At 40.3% G+C, this 17,469-nt stretch overlaps 1 protein-coding gene across 3 annotated transcripts in view; it reads right to left on the bottom strand.

Moving 5' to 3' along the window:
- Positions 1–17,469, bottom strand: part of nipbla (NIPBL cohesin loading factor a) — a 529,062-nt gene that overhangs the window by 336,094 nt on the left and 175,499 nt on the right. For 2 of the 3 annotated variants that reach the window (XM_060834051.1, XM_060834059.1), the window contains 2 exons: positions 12,643–13,257; positions 5,990–7,345 (listed from right to left, as the gene is read on the bottom strand). In XM_060834051.1, the coding sequence (XP_060690034.1) occupies positions 5,990–7,345; positions 12,643–13,257 (1,971 nt within the window). The remainder of the gene's footprint in view (positions 1–5,989; positions 7,346–12,642; positions 13,258–17,469) is intronic. The other variant, XM_060834067.1, reaches the window with a different exon arrangement.

The following is a 17,469-nucleotide window of genomic DNA, read 5'->3' as shown; positions in this document are numbered from 1 at the left end:
CAAAATAAGCTTAAGGACCCTGTCTCAGATTTAACTGTGTCCCTCTCCACCTTCATGAAGAATTCTAACATATTTTGGTCACTCTTCCCCAAAGGATCTCTCCCAACAAAGTTGCTAATTAATCCTATCTCGTTACACAATTCCCAATCTAGGATGGTTTGCTCTCTGTTGGTTCCTCAACATATTGGTCGAGGAAACTATCCCTCATACATTCCAGGACATCCTCTTCCATCACATTGCTACCAGTTTGGTTAGTCCAGTCAACATGCAGACTGAAGTCATCTTTAATGACTGCTGCACCCTTACTGCATGCATCTCTAATTCCGTGTTTAAATACAATCCCCAGCCTCACACCCACTGTATTCATCTTGGCTATCCTGCCTTCCCAACTTTGACTAGCATATAACACTGGTAGCAATCGAGAGATTACTACCCTTGAGGTCCTACATTTTAAACTCCAACGCCCTAAATTCAGCTTGTCAGACCTTAACTATATTGTTGAAACCTTTATGCACCACAATAGCTGCCTGTTCACCCTTCCCCACCAGAATATCCTGCAGCTGCTTGGAGACATGGCCATGACAGATGGTGGAATTTGAATTCAATAGAAATCTGGAATTAAAAAGTCTAATGATGCCCATGAATCTATTGTCAACTGTCAGAAAAATCTATCTGGCTCACTAATGTCCTTTATGGAATCAAGCTTCCTTCTTTACCTTGTCTGGCCTACATGTGACTCTTGACGCACAGCAACGTGTCTGACTCTTAACTACTCTGTGGGCTATTAGAGATGGCAATAAATGCTGGCCAAGCCAGTGATGCTCTCATCCAGTCTATAAGTAGGATAAAAAGTGAGAGACATTTGCAACTTTCCAATCCTTAGGAATCACTCCAGAATCTGTAGAACTTTGGAAGGTCATTACGAAAACACCAACTATTCTATAGTCATCATAGCCAATTCTGTAGTCATCATCGTCAATATTCTGTGATGTAGACCATTAGGTCCTGGGAAATTATCTACTTTCAGCCCATTAATGTCTCCAGTACAATCATCTTACCAGAATCAATGGCCTTCAACGCCTCATTCCCCCTCGCCATTTAGTTCACTGCTTCTGGGAGATTTATTGCATGTTCCTCCATGAAAACAGACATAAAATAATCATTTGGTTTTCCCATTTTTTTTACTCCCCATTATAAATGCTCCTGACACTGCCTGCAGTGGACCCATATTAATTTTAGCCAAACTTATCCTTTTTACGTGCTCATAGAAAGTTTCACAGTACTTTTTTTTAATCTAGTTTACACTGATATCTTACTCTTCCTTTCCTTAACAGTCCCTTGGTTCTCCTTTGATATATTCTAAATACCTCCCTTTCCTCAGATTTACTGCTCTTTCTGGCAACTTTATAGCCCTATAACTTTTAATCTTAACTATGAACTAGGCACAGTTCACCAACTTCTTTGGAGTTTTTGCTGTCTGAATGAATGCGCAGCTGTTTTAAATCATGTATCAGTTCTTTAAAGGATTATCCACTAACTATGCGCAGTAACGACTTTAATTTTTTTATTCATTCTGAGGGCATGGGTATCATTGGCTGGCCAGTATTTATTGTCCGTCCCTAATTGCCCAGAGGACAGTTAAGATTGCTGTGGGTCTAGAGTCATGCGTAGGCCAGACCAGGTAAGGATTTCAGCTTCCCTCCCTAAAGGGCAGTAATGAACCAGATGGGTTTTGCCAACAATCTTCAGTGGATTCATGGTAACATTAGATTCTTATTTCCAGATTTTTTTTTTGAAATTCAAATTCCACCATCTGCCATGGCAGGATTTGAACCCAGGTGCCCTGTACATTACAAGCCTGGAAGACAGTGTTGAGTGGGGTCCCACAGGGCTCTGTTCTTGGGCCTCTGTTGTTTGTAGTTTTCATAAATGACTTGGATGAGGTGTTGAGGGGTGGGCTAGTAAATTTGCCAATGACACAAAGGTTGGAAGCGTCGTCAATAGTATAGAGGGCTACTGCAGGCTGCAGCATGACAGACAGGATGCAGAGCTGGGCTGAGAAATGGCAGATGGAGTTCAACCTGGATAAATGCGAAGTGATGGATTTTGGAAGGTCGAACTCGAATGCTGAATATAGGATTAAGGACAGGATTCTTGGCAGCGTGGAGGAACAGAGGGATCTGGGTGTGCAAGTACATTGATCCCTCAAAGTTGCCACCCAAGTGGATAGGGTTGTTAAGAAAGCATATGGTGTTTTGGCTTTCATTAACAGGGGGATTGAGTTTAAGAGCCGTGAGGTTTGCTGCAGTTCTACAAAACCCTGGTGAGACCACACTTGGAATATTGTGTCCAGTTCTGGTCACCCTACTATAGGAAAGATGTGGAGGCTTTGGAGAGGGTGCAAAGAAGGTTTACCAGGATGCTGACTGGACTGGAGGGCTTGCCTTATGACGAAAGGTTGACTAAGCTTGGACTTTTCTCTCTGGAGAGGAGGAAGAGAGGAGACCTGATTGAGGTATACAAAATAATGAGAAGAATAGATAGAGTCAATAGCCAGACACTTTTCCCCAGGGCAGGATTGACTGGCACAAGAAGTCACAGTTTGAACATATTAGGTAGGTAGGTTCTTTATGCAGAGAGTTGTGAATGCATGGAATGCGTTGGAAATGAAGTCATTGGGGACATTTAAGCGACTGCTGGACATGCACATGGATAGCAGTGAGTTGAGGGGTGCATAGGTTAAGTTACAATATTTTATATTAGGATTAAGACGCGGCACAACATAGTTGGCTGAAGGGCCTGTTCCTTGCTGTACTTTATGTTCTATTACTTGGGTCTCTGAATTAACAAGTCTAATGATAATGCCATTAGGTCATCGCCTCCCCGTATATTTGTGAAGAAATGTATTTTCCCAATTAGATCAGCCATAATTACATAACAGAGTAAGGTTCAAGAGCTGAATGGCCTACCCTTGGCCTTATGAGGCATTCAAGCAGACATTAGATGGCTTTTTTGGATAGCAATGGTGTGTAGGGGTAAGGGGAAAAAGTCAGGAGATTGACATGGGATATTCGAACCAGATTAGATAATACAACCACTGCAGACACACTAGATAGAATGGCCTCTTTTACACTGTAATAACTCTGCGAATCTGTCATCTTTTTGTTCATAATAGAAGCACACAGTAGATAGAATCCAACAAGGAGTTAAAGTGATGCCTTTTTTGTCAAAAAATCGCAAGGATCCAAGTCAAATGGCCTAATTTTAAGAGGGTATTTTTAGGGAGTGTTCTGCAATAACAGACATACCTGGGGTGTACATGCAAAAAAGATTTTGAAGGCAACTGAACAGATCACCAAAACAACTAATACACACTTTGAATTCTATACTCCATAAATAAAAACAGAGCAAAAAAACCATTAACTTAAGCTAAAGCTACTGCTGGAATTGAGTAAATACTGGATACAGAATCTCCTGTTCCTTGGATGCTGCCTGACCTGCTGCGCTTTTCCAGCAACACATTTTCAGCTCTGATCTCTAGCATCTGCAGACCTCACTTTCTCCTTAAATACTGGATATCACATTTTAAGAAAGACAAAGGTCTGGATAAAGTTTAGACATGATTTACTTGAATGGATTGACCAGTTACAGCCATTGTTTTGCCATTCAGTATGACAATCTCAAAAAATCATACGGTCTACGAAAAAAAAACGAAGACTGAATGTTGAAAATCAGAAATTGCCAGAAAAACGCAACAGGTCTGATAGCGGTTATGGGGCGAACTGGAATTAACATTGCAAGTCCTGTGACCCTTGTTTGGAACTAATTGCGGTTGAGAAAAGATTAGTAAAAATACTAAAGAATATGGGGGGGCGGTGATGGAGGTGGAGGTGGAGGTGGAGGAGGTGGAGGTGGAGGTGGAGGTGGAGGTGGAGGAGGAGGAGGAGTGGGAAGGAGTAAACAATAAATGGAAATGGAGCCAAGAGTGTCAAAAAAACACATTGGGCAGACAAAGGAATGGATTATATTAAATAAAAAGAATCAAAGAACTGCAGATGCTGGAAAACAAAACAACAAAATTGGTGAAAAAAACTCAGGTTTGGCAGCATAGTAGACTGACGCCTAAGTAACATTTCAATGACCCTTATCTTATACAGACAGGATTAGGTAATAGCCATATAGAATTAGAATTCCTACAGTGTGGAAGTCCACACTGACCCTCCAAAAAGTAACCCTCCCAGACCCATTCCCCTATTACTCTACAATTCCCTGACTAATGTACCTAACCTACACATCCCTGAACACTATGCGCAATTTAGCATGGCCAATTCACCTAACCTGCATGTCTTTGGTCTGTCGGACGAAACCAGAGCACCCGGAGAAACCCATACAGACACGGGGAGAACATGCAAATTCTACACAGACAGTTGCCAGAGGCTGGAATCGAACCCGGGTCCCTGGCACTATGAGTCAACAGTGCTAACCACTGAACCGCCCTTTGTGGCGCCTACAGTCTGGTCTGCTCCTATCACGTGCGCGGGTGAGAGATTACAGTTTCATAGATACACTGGACAATGGAATTTCTCTCCTTAGACCAGAGAAAACTAAGAAATTAGGAGGTGCTCAAAAATCATGAATCATAGAGTCACAGAGATGTACAGCATGGCTGCCCATACCAACCAGATATCCCAACCCAATCTAGTCCCACCTGCCAGCACCCGGTCCATATCCCTCCAAACCCTTCCTACTCATATATCCATCCAAATGCCTCTTAAATGTTGCAATTGTACCAGCCTCCACCACTTCCTCTGGTAGTTCATTCCATATACGTACCACCCTCTGTGTCAAAACATTGCTCCTTAGGTCTCTTATGCCTTTCCCCTCTCACCCTAAACCTATGCCCCCACCGCAGCGAAAAGACTTTGTCTATTTACCCTATCCATGCCCCTCATGACTTTATTAACCTCTATAAGGTCACCTCTCAGTCTCTTACGCTCCAGGGAAAACAGCCCCAGCCTGTTCAGCTTCTCCCTATAACTCAAATCCTCCAACCCTGGCAACATCCTAGTAAATCTTTTCTGAACCCTTTCCAGTTTCACAACATCTTTCCGATAGGAAGGAGACTAAAATTGCACACAATATTCTAACAGTGGCCTAACCAATGTCCTGTACAGCCGCAACATGACCTCCCAACTTCTGTACTCAATATTCTGACCAATAAAGGAAAGCATACCAAATGCTGCCGTCACTATCCTATTAACCTGCGACTCCACTTTCAAGGAGCTATGAATCTGCACTCCAAGGTGTCTTTGTTCAGCAACACTCCCTAGGACCTTACCATTAAGATTTGCTTTCCCAAAGTGCAGCACCTCACATTTATCTGAATTAAACTCCATCTGCCATATCTCAGCCCATTGATCCATCTGGTCAAGATCTCGTTGTAATCGAAGGTAACCCTCTTTGCTGTCCACTACACCTCCGATTAACAGTTTTCAACTGCTTATATCAATAACCAGAAAGTACAGGTTGAGTGTGATTGGCTGAAGAATGAGAGCCAGCAGGAATAATGTTTTACACAATAAGTCATAATTTGGCATGCACTACTTGACTGGGTGGCAGATCAACACAGGTTAAAAGTACATAAGGGTAATGTGAATCTTTAAAATTATAAGCGTAGAAGGGACAACATGCTATCGGAATACAACCATGAGAAAAATAAACTTTTCTATTTCGGATGAGAGCTGAGGTGGTGACATGATACATTTAAAGGCCGTGGTAAAGCACATCACAAAGTAAATGTTCTGCTAGGTTTTTCTATAGACTGCTATACTAATATTGAGCCTCTGGAGGGTGTTTCTGTATTACTCAGGATGAGATGCATTGGAGATCAAATATACCCTTACAAATAACTTTGGAAATAAACAAGTTATGCATAAAACTTGAAAAGATTTCATCTCAAATAAGCACACAAAAAAAGCAACATTAGTACCTTTAGTTGGCTTGGAGGGCAACCGGCTCTTAGATTTGCTGGAACTTCTTGATGCATTTTTGTCCTCATTGTCCTTGATAAATTTCTGCACTTCATCAAAGGGCAACTTATGAAGAACCACAACAGGTTTAATTACTTTCTTCAGGTCCTCCACTAGATCCATCTTTTCAACTTTCAACTTTAATTCATTTTTATCCATTGACTTTCTCAATTCCTTCTGCTCGTTACAAACATTACCATCTTTATCGCGCTTAATTTTCGGAATTACGAAGTTTTTTAGTGCATTGGACCTTCCTCCCCCCAGTAGATAGCTGGGGAACTTTTCTTTATCAGAAAGTGGGTTGAGAGTCTCTGGTTTCACTTTGCTCCCCTCCGATCTTCGTTCATCCCTGTCTTTACTGTTCAATGATCCGGATGGAACATCTGATCTTCTACTCTGTTTCAATGCTGTTCGATCTTTCATTTCAGATTTTATTTTACCAGACTCTCTGTTATCCTGTTTGACCCTTGGGCTTTCTGATCTCAACCGATGTTCTTCTGATGAATGCCGCTCATTTCGGTCACCGCGTTCTCCTCGATCCCCTGAATCAGAACGTGCTTTTTTTTCTACTTTCACTGATTTTGAACAGTCTGTCTGGTTATTTTTAGGAGTCTCATTTCGAGGCAGTTTACAATCAGATTCACTTTTGATTAATTTTGGGGTATCTGGTCTCCTGACCTTTGATGTGTCTATTTTCCCTCGGTCGGAGTCATTTTTCTCAACTGACTTCTGTTTCTGGGTTTCCGGATTTAGCTCTCGCTTATCTTTGGAAGTATCTGAACTCTGTCGCCCCTCATGGCGTAGCTTTGGTGTTTCTGATCGACTCTCAGTTTTCGTTCTCGTATGCTCAGATTTACCCTCATGCTTGTGTTTAGATATTTCGAGTCTCTTTTCTGGAGTTGCTTTAACCACATCACGCCTGTTGTCATGCTTTCCCTTCGGTGTCTCAGGTTGGCTCTCACTTTTCTGTTTTGGAGTTTCTGGTCTTGGTTTGATCACATCAGGCCTACTGTTGTCCTTTTGCCCTTCATTTTCAGATTTTTTCCTGGAAATATCTGGGTGATTTTCCGGCTTAGGCTTTAATATCCCCAATGTATCATCTTGCCGTGTTGACAACAATTCAGTACCCTGCCGTGATAACTCCAAAGACTTTTTCACACTTTCAGAATCTAAAGGAAGGGCTGACTGTCCATCAGTTCTTCCTGCATGTTGTAGATCAATACTAACTAAGAGGGCAGGTCTGTTCGCACCACCCCCACCTCCTCCAGCAGTCTCTTGAGGAAATGAGTCTTGTTTCCGTTTCTTTAAGGGTTTGTCTGAAACAAAGAAGACATTGAATATCACTTATCACGTACTTGCACAACGTAAAATGCTATCTCAGGACAAAGCAACGGGTCAGCGAGAAAATGAACTACTCCAGATGTTGGCTAACAAGTTACACCACATTTGAAGAACTGTGTTCCATTCCAATCATAAATGGTAGTAGAAACAAGTATTATACAAAGGATTAATGATGATAGGCTTAGTGTCTTTTTCTCTTGAGTTTACAACCTTTGGATAATATGACAACATACACCCTAACACTGCAATCACTGTGATATGAACCATCCAAGCAACTAAGGTATTTGTTATAGAAAATAACTTTTAATCTACACAGCAAAATAAGAGACCAAATGTATCTCCTAAAGGACTAAAAATCCAGGAAAACATTGTATAAGTCAATGGAATTTATAGGTTTATGCCACTAAGTGCAAAGCTCTTGCTGCATGCCTTAAAATTAAAGCTGCACAATGAGATACCATGGTTAGACAGCGCCCAGTCTACAATCTTTTTCTTCAAAGTCTATGCTAATTAAGTCCATAAGTAATACTTACTCCTTCATTGCATCTAATATATGCATATTTGTAAGTATCTGTACAGAGATTCTTCATGCAAAGTCAGATACAATTGGATGACACTAGGGCAACAATTCTAGTAAGAATGGTCAACACTAAGACTTCACAACACTAGAACAACCAGCGCACGCAAGTTTCACGTTTGTGTTATAATCTTTTACAGAAGGGTTTCAGTGAAGCATAATTATGGTCAGAGACAAAGCCCCAAGGAGAAGAGAAGTGAAATACAGATTTAGTCATTGTAAACTCAATATAAAGCACTTTTTTTGAACTGAGCTACATACAATTTAATGGTCAGTCACTTGTGTGGAAATAAAGGCATGTGAAATCAATCATTATTTAAACACCTTTACTGAAATACATTTCATAAAGCTCACTGATTTTCATTCATAGAGACTGCCTCTATTGACAAATGCCACCTGTGTCAGTTTAATGACCCATGCTAACAGACAGTGCAGGCATGACTGGCTGAATAGATTCTTTCCGCACTTTGACAATTGTGATTAAAATTTTTTAAAAAGGCAGCTGCCAATTCAAATACAGCACATTTATAATGGCAAAATAATACCACAATATTTTTGTTAACCTGAAACCTTATGACTCAGAGGTGAAAGTGCTATCAATTGAATCATATCTGGCATGATTAATATCAAGCACTATCCCTGCCTTTGGTTAATTAAATACAGAAGCAGAATCAAGCTAAGAAATTAGAACAGAGACCATTCAGACACTCAAGCATGTTCTGTAATTCAACATGATAAAGGCCGATTTTCTGCTTTACCTTCACTTCTCCACCAACTCTCCACATCTTTCAGAGAGAAGAAATTCCTCATCTCCGTGCTAAATGATCAACATCCCTTATCCTGAAACTCAGCACCAGGTTCAAGATTCTCGAGTTAAGGAAAACAGCCTGCATCTGCCCTACCAAGCCTGTTCAGAATCTTGTCCATTTCTATATGAGCACTTATCGTTCTTTGAAAGTCCAGAGAACATAGCTTCAATTTACTCAGACCACATTTGAAGTATTATGTTCAGTTCTGGGCATTTTTATTTAAAACAGGATGTCAAAGAGTAGAAAAGTGATTTGGTAGAACTTTTATTCACTTGTGAGCATTGCTGGCTGGCCAGCACTTATCCCTAGTTGCAGTTGAGAAGGTGGTAATGAGCTGTCTTCTTGAACCATTGCAGTCCATATGCTGTAGGTTGACCCACAATGCCCTTAGGGTGAGAATTTCAGGATTTTGATTCCAACAATGGTGAAGAAATGGTGATATATTTCCAAGTCAGGATGGTGAGTGGCTTGGAGGGAAATTTGTAGGTGGGCGGTGTTCCCATGTATCTGCTGCCTTTTATCCAGATTTGGAAGGCGCTGTCTAAGGGTCCTGGTTGAATTTCTGCAGTGTATCTTTTACAACATTCACACTGTTGCTACAGAATGTCAGAGGAAGGGGGAGTGGATATTTCTGGATCTGCATTGTGTCAAGCTTCTTGAGAATGATATTAGGAACCAGAGATTTTTGATAAAAGGAAAGATTAGAGTAATTGGGCTCATGGTCTTTGCAACAGAGAAGATTCAAAGATCACTTTATTGAGATCATAGTCGCACTGCACAAAACGGACTGTTCGGTCCAACGTTTCCCAAATGAAATAAGTTCCACTTGCCAGTGTTTTGCCCATATCCCTCTAAAGCTTTCCTATTCATGTATACCTATTCAAATGTTTTTTAGATTTTGTACCTGGATACGCTGCTACCACTTCCTCTGGCAGTTTATGCCACATTCAAAGCACCACTTGAAAAAGTTGCCCCTTGGGTCCTTTTAAATTTTTCTCCTCTCACCTTAAAAATACAATCCCTAGTTTTGAATTCTCCTACTTAATGGAGAAAGTGAGGTCTGCAGATGCTGGAAATTAGAGTCGAGTGCGTGGTGCTGGAAAGACAGGTCAGGCAGCATCCAAGGAGCAGGAGAATCAACATTTCAGCCATAAGTCCTTCATCAGGAAGTACTTAATGAAAAAGACCTTTGCTACTCACCTTATCTAAGAGTCTCATGATTTTTATAAATCTCTCTAAGGCCACCGCTCACCCTTCTAGTCTATCCAGCATCTCCTCAAAACTCAAACCCTCCAGCCTTGGCAAAAATTATGAAGAGTTTTGAGAGTAAAGCAGGATGCTGTGTTTCCATTAGTTGCTATTGTAACTAGGGATCACAATCACAAGATGGTCAGCAAGAGAGCTAGCAGCAAGATGAAGAAAAAACTTTACAGTTGATAGGATTTGGAATGCACTGCCTGGGAGAGTGGTGGAGTTGGATTCGATAAGAGACTTCTAAACAGAGCTGAATATATATTTGCAAGGTGATGAATTTAGAGGGCTGGGGGATAGGGCTGGAGAACGGGACTAGCTGAGTAGCTCTTTCAGGAGTCAAATGAACTCTTCCTGCACTGAAAAATTCCATAGTTTTATATCCTGCTGTAAATATGGAGTCCAAACCTGCACACCAAAGTCTGATTTGAGCTAGAACTTCTTTTTACATGTGCTTCTCCTTTGTAATAAAATCCAAATGGTACAGACCTTCTTAAATACAGGCTGTAGAAACAAAATAAAAAAGAGCATGCCATTCAGTCCTTCAAGGCCGTTCAATCATTCAACATGATCATGGTTTATCATCCAACTCTGTATCCTGCACCTGCTTTCTCACCATATCCTTTAGACCTATGAACATTATCTATTGTCGTCTTGAAAACATTTAACATTTTGGCCTCAACCACTTTTGTAGCTGAAAATTCTACAGGCTCACCAATCTTTGGGTGAATTTTTTTTTCATCTTAGCCCTAAAAGGCCTACCTTGTCCTATCTTGAAAGTGTGACCCCCTGGTTCTGGACTCCCTAGTCACCTGTGCTCCATTTATCTCACCTTGTCTTGTTCGAATGTAATACAGTTCTATAATGAGATTCCCACCCTTCCTCACTCTTCTAAACTCAGTGTGCTTCTAACCAATCCAGTCACTCTTTATATGTCAGTCTTGCCATCCAGAAATTGGTCCAGTAAACCTTTGTTGCACTCCCTCCATAGTCATCACATCCATGCTCAAGTAAAGAAACCAAAATGCACACAATACCCAGACGTGGTGACACCAAGGCAATATACAATTGTAGTAAGTCATTGCTGCCCCTGTATTCAAATTCTCACGCTATGAAAGCTGACATGCCATTTGCCACCTTCACCTGTACTTTGAGGGGACAATTTCACTTTGCAGTAACCCATTAACATTAGCAATTTTGAGGAGAGAATCAGATTAGTTTTAAGGATAATTTTGTGTTATGATCTATCAAAATGTAAAGTAAGACCTCAAACAAAGGTTTTCAAATACTCGTAACTACTCAGTTCCACCAATATTGTTTTCTCCCTTCTGATAGGGCAGATAGAAACTGAAGCTAAAGTCTGAATCTCAAACATTTATGCTCAAGATATCAACCAGCTAAACTATCAGTCCTGTTTTGGCTTAGTAATGTCTCGTAAAGAATTTAGAGCTCTGTTTTATAACAATTCAGCAGCTGTCAATTGGACTTTAAAAATTTCTGAAATCAATCTAAAGGCAATTAAATCACCTTTCAAAAGTTCATAACAATACATTCCACCAAATTTACATGTAAGGGATAAATTGTTTTGGAAAAAAAACATTAATAGCAATATTAAGTTTGCACTGAATAGAGGACTGGATTTGAAACAGACTTAATTATCTGAATCCAAGCAATCATAAGTGTAGAGTAGAAATGCTTATTCCCTAGCAAATCTAGGAATAAGAAGGTCAAGTGAAGCACAGAACATCAGAAGAAAACCCAACCATGGACATAATTCTTGGCATAAATTATTTCACTCATTTGTTTCAAGATCAGCGCAGTTTATATACAAGTGGTCAAGAACCACCAAGAACGAAGCCAGCAGATAAAGTTTACATTGAGTTACAACTCTATATCCAAGTAACACCTCTTGTGTTTTGAATGCATGAATCCTAGGTGTTAGACAATGTTGCACTATGCTACAAACTCTAACTCTTAGCAAACAGCACAGAGTGGGCAAGAATGCATGGAAGTAATAGATTCCTGCTACTTAGCATGATGCGTTCTGCAAGACAATACAGAAGAACCAAAACACTGCTTTTCATCAGCTGTTTGCAATATGCCATAAAGTTTTATAGAAAGTAGCAGACCTATACTCCAAAATTTGCTCTAAGTGCCTCTAAAATATGACTTAATTGTAGACATGCAGCTCTGTTCTGCAAAGAGGAATAGTCCTTTGACAATGTTAAGTATAAAATTCAATCATCTCGAAGAAGTCAGACACTTTCAAAATATAGATAATCAATTACTTATATTTTTAAAAAGTTCCAGCGATTTAATCATAATACTGCATGTGCAAGCATTAAATTCACATTATGCATTTCTTAATTATTGCCAATCCAGTTCAAGACAACTGAACATCTATTTGACCTGTGGAAGGCTTCTCAAAGCAAGCAGTCTCAAAGCAGAAGGAGAACCTCCAAGCAGATGCTGCAGTAGTAAGATGACAATTTTCTTGACAGCTGTCTCCACAATTGGCGAGTGAAACTTTGAGGGTGGAAAACTTGAAAAAACGGGAGTAGAGGCAAAAGGAGCTTTAAAGCTAATTTTCCCTTATAAACTTCACAAGATTCTCTTTCACACATCAAAATCTCACCTTTATCCTGTACCTCCTTGGAACATCTCTCTCTCTCCATGGCAGACTCTCGTTCTATCCGTTCAATTTCTGCTAAAGCATCCAACTCTACCTCATCGTATGGTGTCATTGTCTGTTGTTGTGATTGTTGCTGTAGTGGTTGTGCCTGTGTTGTTTTCACTGTTCCAATTGCATTGTTCTGTTGTAAGACTGTGACCTGCTGTGCTTGAAGGAAGGCCTGCTCCTGTTGAGGCACACATTGAGCAGAAACATTCAATGAGCCATGAATATCATTATGAGTCCCTGGCTGTTTTGCAGTCTGTTCTGGGAATTGAATATTGTTCAATTCTGCCTCATTTTCTGCACTGCTGTCCATGTTTGGGAGCATGTCATCCTGCTGATCTCGAACCCGAGTCAGCCTCAAAGTGAGTTTTGTACAGTCTTTAGATGGAGAGCTGACAATGTCATACATAGCAGTCTTATCTGCCTGTTCCTTTTCCTCCTTGGTGAACTTAGCCTTTTTAATTTTCTTCTTGCTTCCCATCCTGTCTGGGGAGTCCAGCAGAATATCAGGTGGGGCATCTCTGGGAGAGGTGTAAGGAGGCGGCGACTGCAAGATCAGAGGCGGCCTGGATGCTGTCAGCACAAAAAAGGTAGAGTTCAAATCTAGTGCATGGACTGCAGGGTACAAAACTTCTAAACAGTATTATAACTTGATGAATAATTGTCACTGCACCATCTAATAGTTTAACAAGTATGATTCTGCATACTCCCAGTGATAAACATACCAAGATTTCTTTAAAAATCCTAGTAACAATCAGTCATCCCTGCTGGCAATCTCAGCATCTAGCCTATTAAATGTCAAAGTCAAGGTGACACTACAATGAAAATGACCACAGAAAATAAAAATGATGAAAGAAAAGGTTATTCTTCAAAATAACCTTCCAGAGATTTGTGCCTAACCAGATGAACAAGGACAGTCAGTGGGTGCCTCCTTCCTATATTGATCCCGCCAAATGTACTTTAGAATATCAGGCCTTTTGAAGGGAAACATTATCTGTGACTAGCTGACCTGGATGATCCATTTGCAATATCCAGTTCCTCAAGGGAACTTTTACCAAGAGAATTGGCAAGATTCACCAAATAAAAGTGGTGCTGTGAAGTGGCAACATGAGTGAAAAAAGCTGATGAGGACATCATCAAGAGAAGTGAAGGAAGTTGTAACTAGTAGACCAGATGTGTGAAGCGATACATGTAATTTCATCCTTCTTGGTTGCAAAGACAGGATTCCCAAAGTATAGTGACAATCAGCTTTAATGAAGAAAAAACCCTGAACAGGGACCAAGTTCGCTTTCCAGAATACCACAGTGAATACTGGATTTCTAAAGTGCAGGTCTAGTTCTAGTTAAAGTCTGCTCTTTGTAACATTTCTATTTCAATTCTCACATGTTTGCAGCTCAATTATCACTTACAAGGCAAATCCTCACACACATACACATACAAGAGAGTATTGAACAAAAGACATAAAAGTGTAAAGGCGGAAAAAGTATTAAAAAACACATTGTTGAATATATTTAGCATAAGTAGTAACTTTAAGGATTCAGCTATGATTCTGTTAAGATTAAAAAAAGTACATCCTTTAAAAAGCTAGAAGTGCCAACCAATCCTTTCTTACAGCCCACAAAGATCACTCCATACTTTTGCCGCAGGTCAAACACTTATGTAATTTCAATGCTGAAAGCAAGCAGCACAGAAATTCATTCATATGAATCACTTTAAAGGGTGCACCCAAAAGTGATTCACTAACTTGTGTCCAGTTACTAAGAAACTTCATTCCTTTCAACAAGAAAGCATTGGAATTCCCAGTGTCTGAGGTTTCATAGAAATCACAGAAACCCATTCAGCCCATTAAATCCACACCGATCCTCTGAAGAACATCGCACCCAGATATCCCCTTACCCTATCTGAAACCCTGCATTTCCCATAGCTAATCCACCTATCCTATATAAGCCTGGACACTGTGGGCAATTTAGCATTGCTAATCCACCTAACCTGTACATTTTTGGACTGTAGGAAGAATCCAGAGCAGCTGGAGGAAACCCACAGAGACATAGGGAGAACAGTCAAACTCCACATACAGTCGCCAAAAGGTGGAATTGAACTCAGGTGTCTAGCACTGAGGGGCAGCAGTGCAATCACTGAGCCACCCTGCCACCCTAATGGCAATCCATTATCCAAAATCGAAGATGATGACAAACTGGATTCATGCTAAATTGAAATGGCTTCACAAATTCACCTTGGATAAAGTTAATTATGCTGAAAATCAATTACTGATCTGTATCAAGACAGCATCAGATGTCTTACAGAACAAGGCAATTAGAAATATCGTCCCCAATTATGCTTGAAGTAAACAGCTCAGCAATTTCAGAGGGCTTGAAGAGTTAACTATCTGGACATACATATTCAGACCAAGTTAGCATTCCAGATTTTCTTCCTTAAAAGGACATTACTGAAACAGACAAACTCAAAAAAAGGGAACAGGAGTAGACTATTTGGTCTGAGACTATTCTGCCATTTAACACTATCGTGACTGATCATCCAAATGAATATCCTAATCCCAATTTCACCCAGTACCTTTTGATCCCTTTAGCCCTAAAAAAAAGTTTTTATAACAATTGATGATAAATTTCCAGTCTAGAAGCTTGCTGTCAATTCAGTTTTACTAACTGAATTTAAATTTCACCAGCTGCTGTGGCTAGTTTTGAACCCCAGATCACCAATAGATCACCAGTCAAATGGTGACAACACAGAAAGGAGACAAGAACAGAGCACCACAAACCTATTCCAGCAGCTGCAATGAAATTACAACATTGAACAACTGGGATTCAACAATCAGCTCTGATCACAAATAGACTGTTATTGGTTTCAATACAGTGTATGGAGTACTAGTTCTTCCCACAAGTGACACAAGCATATTTGCAGGCTTCACTGTCTGTTGGCAAACTCAAAGTTAAAATGAGACCTAAAAAATAAGAGTAAGCCAGTATGTCCATTTATCTTGATTATCCATTTAAGATGATCACAGCAGATTCGATTACGACATGAACTTCACTTTCCTACTTGCCTCAAATAACACTCATTCACTTAGTCAAAATTCTCTCACTCAATCTCCACCAGAATTCTTTTCTCCAGAGACAAAGGCTAATGAGGTCGAGAAAGAATTACACCTCATTTACATCTTCAGTAGGAGTCCTCCTTGTCCAAGACTGTGGCCACATTTCTCTATTTCCCGAGAGAAAGCAGAAAAGCATCCAAGCTTGGATTGGTTTTTGGGGCTAGCTGTTGCTGACTGTGCACACACTGTATATACAGTTGTGTCTAGAAACAATTTTGAAAAATAATTTCTTCATCCATGTCAGTATTTATGGCCTACTGCCTTACTACTGAGAGGGCAGTAAGAATGAACCACAGTGCTATCGGTCTGGAGTTATATTTTGGTCTCACTACTTTCTATGGTAGAGAATTCCAGAAGCTTGGCACTCTTTAGGTGAAGATAATCCTAAATAGCCTACCCTGCATCTTAGACTACAACCACTATTCATCAGGATCAGAAGGCAGATTTCCGTAAAAGACAGTAGTGAACCAGATGGATTTTTACAACAACCAATAATGGTTACATGGTCGCGTTTAGATTAGCTTTTTATTCCAGTTTTTTTTATTGAATTAAAATGTCACCATCTGCCGTGATGCAATTTGAAATCATATTACCAGAACATTAAAACTAAAGCACAGACCACAAACACTGGAGATCGGAAATAAACTAAATACTGGACAAATTCAGCAGTTCTGGCAATATCTGTGGAGAAAGTGACAAAGTTAATACTTTGAGTCAAATATGTTTTCTTTTAAAAAGAAGGACCCTAGAACGTAGCAGTTTACATGCAGGGGAGTGGGATTAAATTGATCAGATGGAAAAGGTGCCCCAGAACAAAAGCTAAAGGGAGAGCTAATAATAGTCGAGAAACAATATAAATAGAATAGGTGAAAATATGTTAATATCTCTGCAAATCTATGCAACCAAACAATGTTGAGTCCTGAAACTGCAATGTGCCTAAGCAGAAATTTACAGCTCACACTGTGGCCTCCTCCACACTGATGAGATACCAAATGCACGCAGAGTGAATTCTTCAAAACACCTCTGCTGCATCCACAGAACTGACATAGAACAAAGGACATTACAGCGCAGTACAGGCCCTTTGGCCCTCGATGTTGCGCCGACCTGTCATACCAAGCTGAAGCCCATCTAACCTACACTATTCCATGTACGTCCATATACTTGTCCAATGACGACTTAACTGTACTTAAAGCTGGCGAATCTACTACCGTTGCAGGCAAAGCATTCCATACCCTTACTGAGTAAAGAAACTACCTCTGACATCTGTCCTATATCTGTCACCCCTCAATTTAATGCTATGCCCCCTCATGCTCGCTGTCACTATTCTTGGAAAAAGGCTCTCCCTGTCCACCCTATCTAACCCTCTGATTATCTTATATGTCTATAATAAGTCACCTCTCAACCTTCTTCTCTCTAACAAAAAATAGCCTCAAGTCCCTCAGCCTTTCCTTGTTAAGACCTTCCCTCCATACCAGGCAACATCCTAGTAAATCTCCTCTGCATCCTTTCCAAAGCTTCCACATCCTTCTTATAATGTGGTGACCAGAACTGTACACAATACTCCAAGTGTGGCTGCACCAGAGTTTTGTACAGCTGCAGCATAACCTCATGGATCCGGAACTCGATTCCTCTATTAATAAAAGCTAACACACTGTATGCCTTCTTAACAACCC

This window comes from Hemiscyllium ocellatum, chromosome 2 (genome assembly GCF_020745735.1).
Source record: "Hemiscyllium ocellatum isolate sHemOce1 chromosome 2, sHemOce1.pat.X.cur, whole genome shotgun sequence".
Taxonomy (NCBI): Eukaryota; Metazoa; Chordata; class Chondrichthyes; order Orectolobiformes; family Hemiscylliidae; genus Hemiscyllium; species Hemiscyllium ocellatum.
Note: the sequence above shows the minus strand (reverse complement) of the source record. Positions and strands in the feature narration are given on the sequence as shown.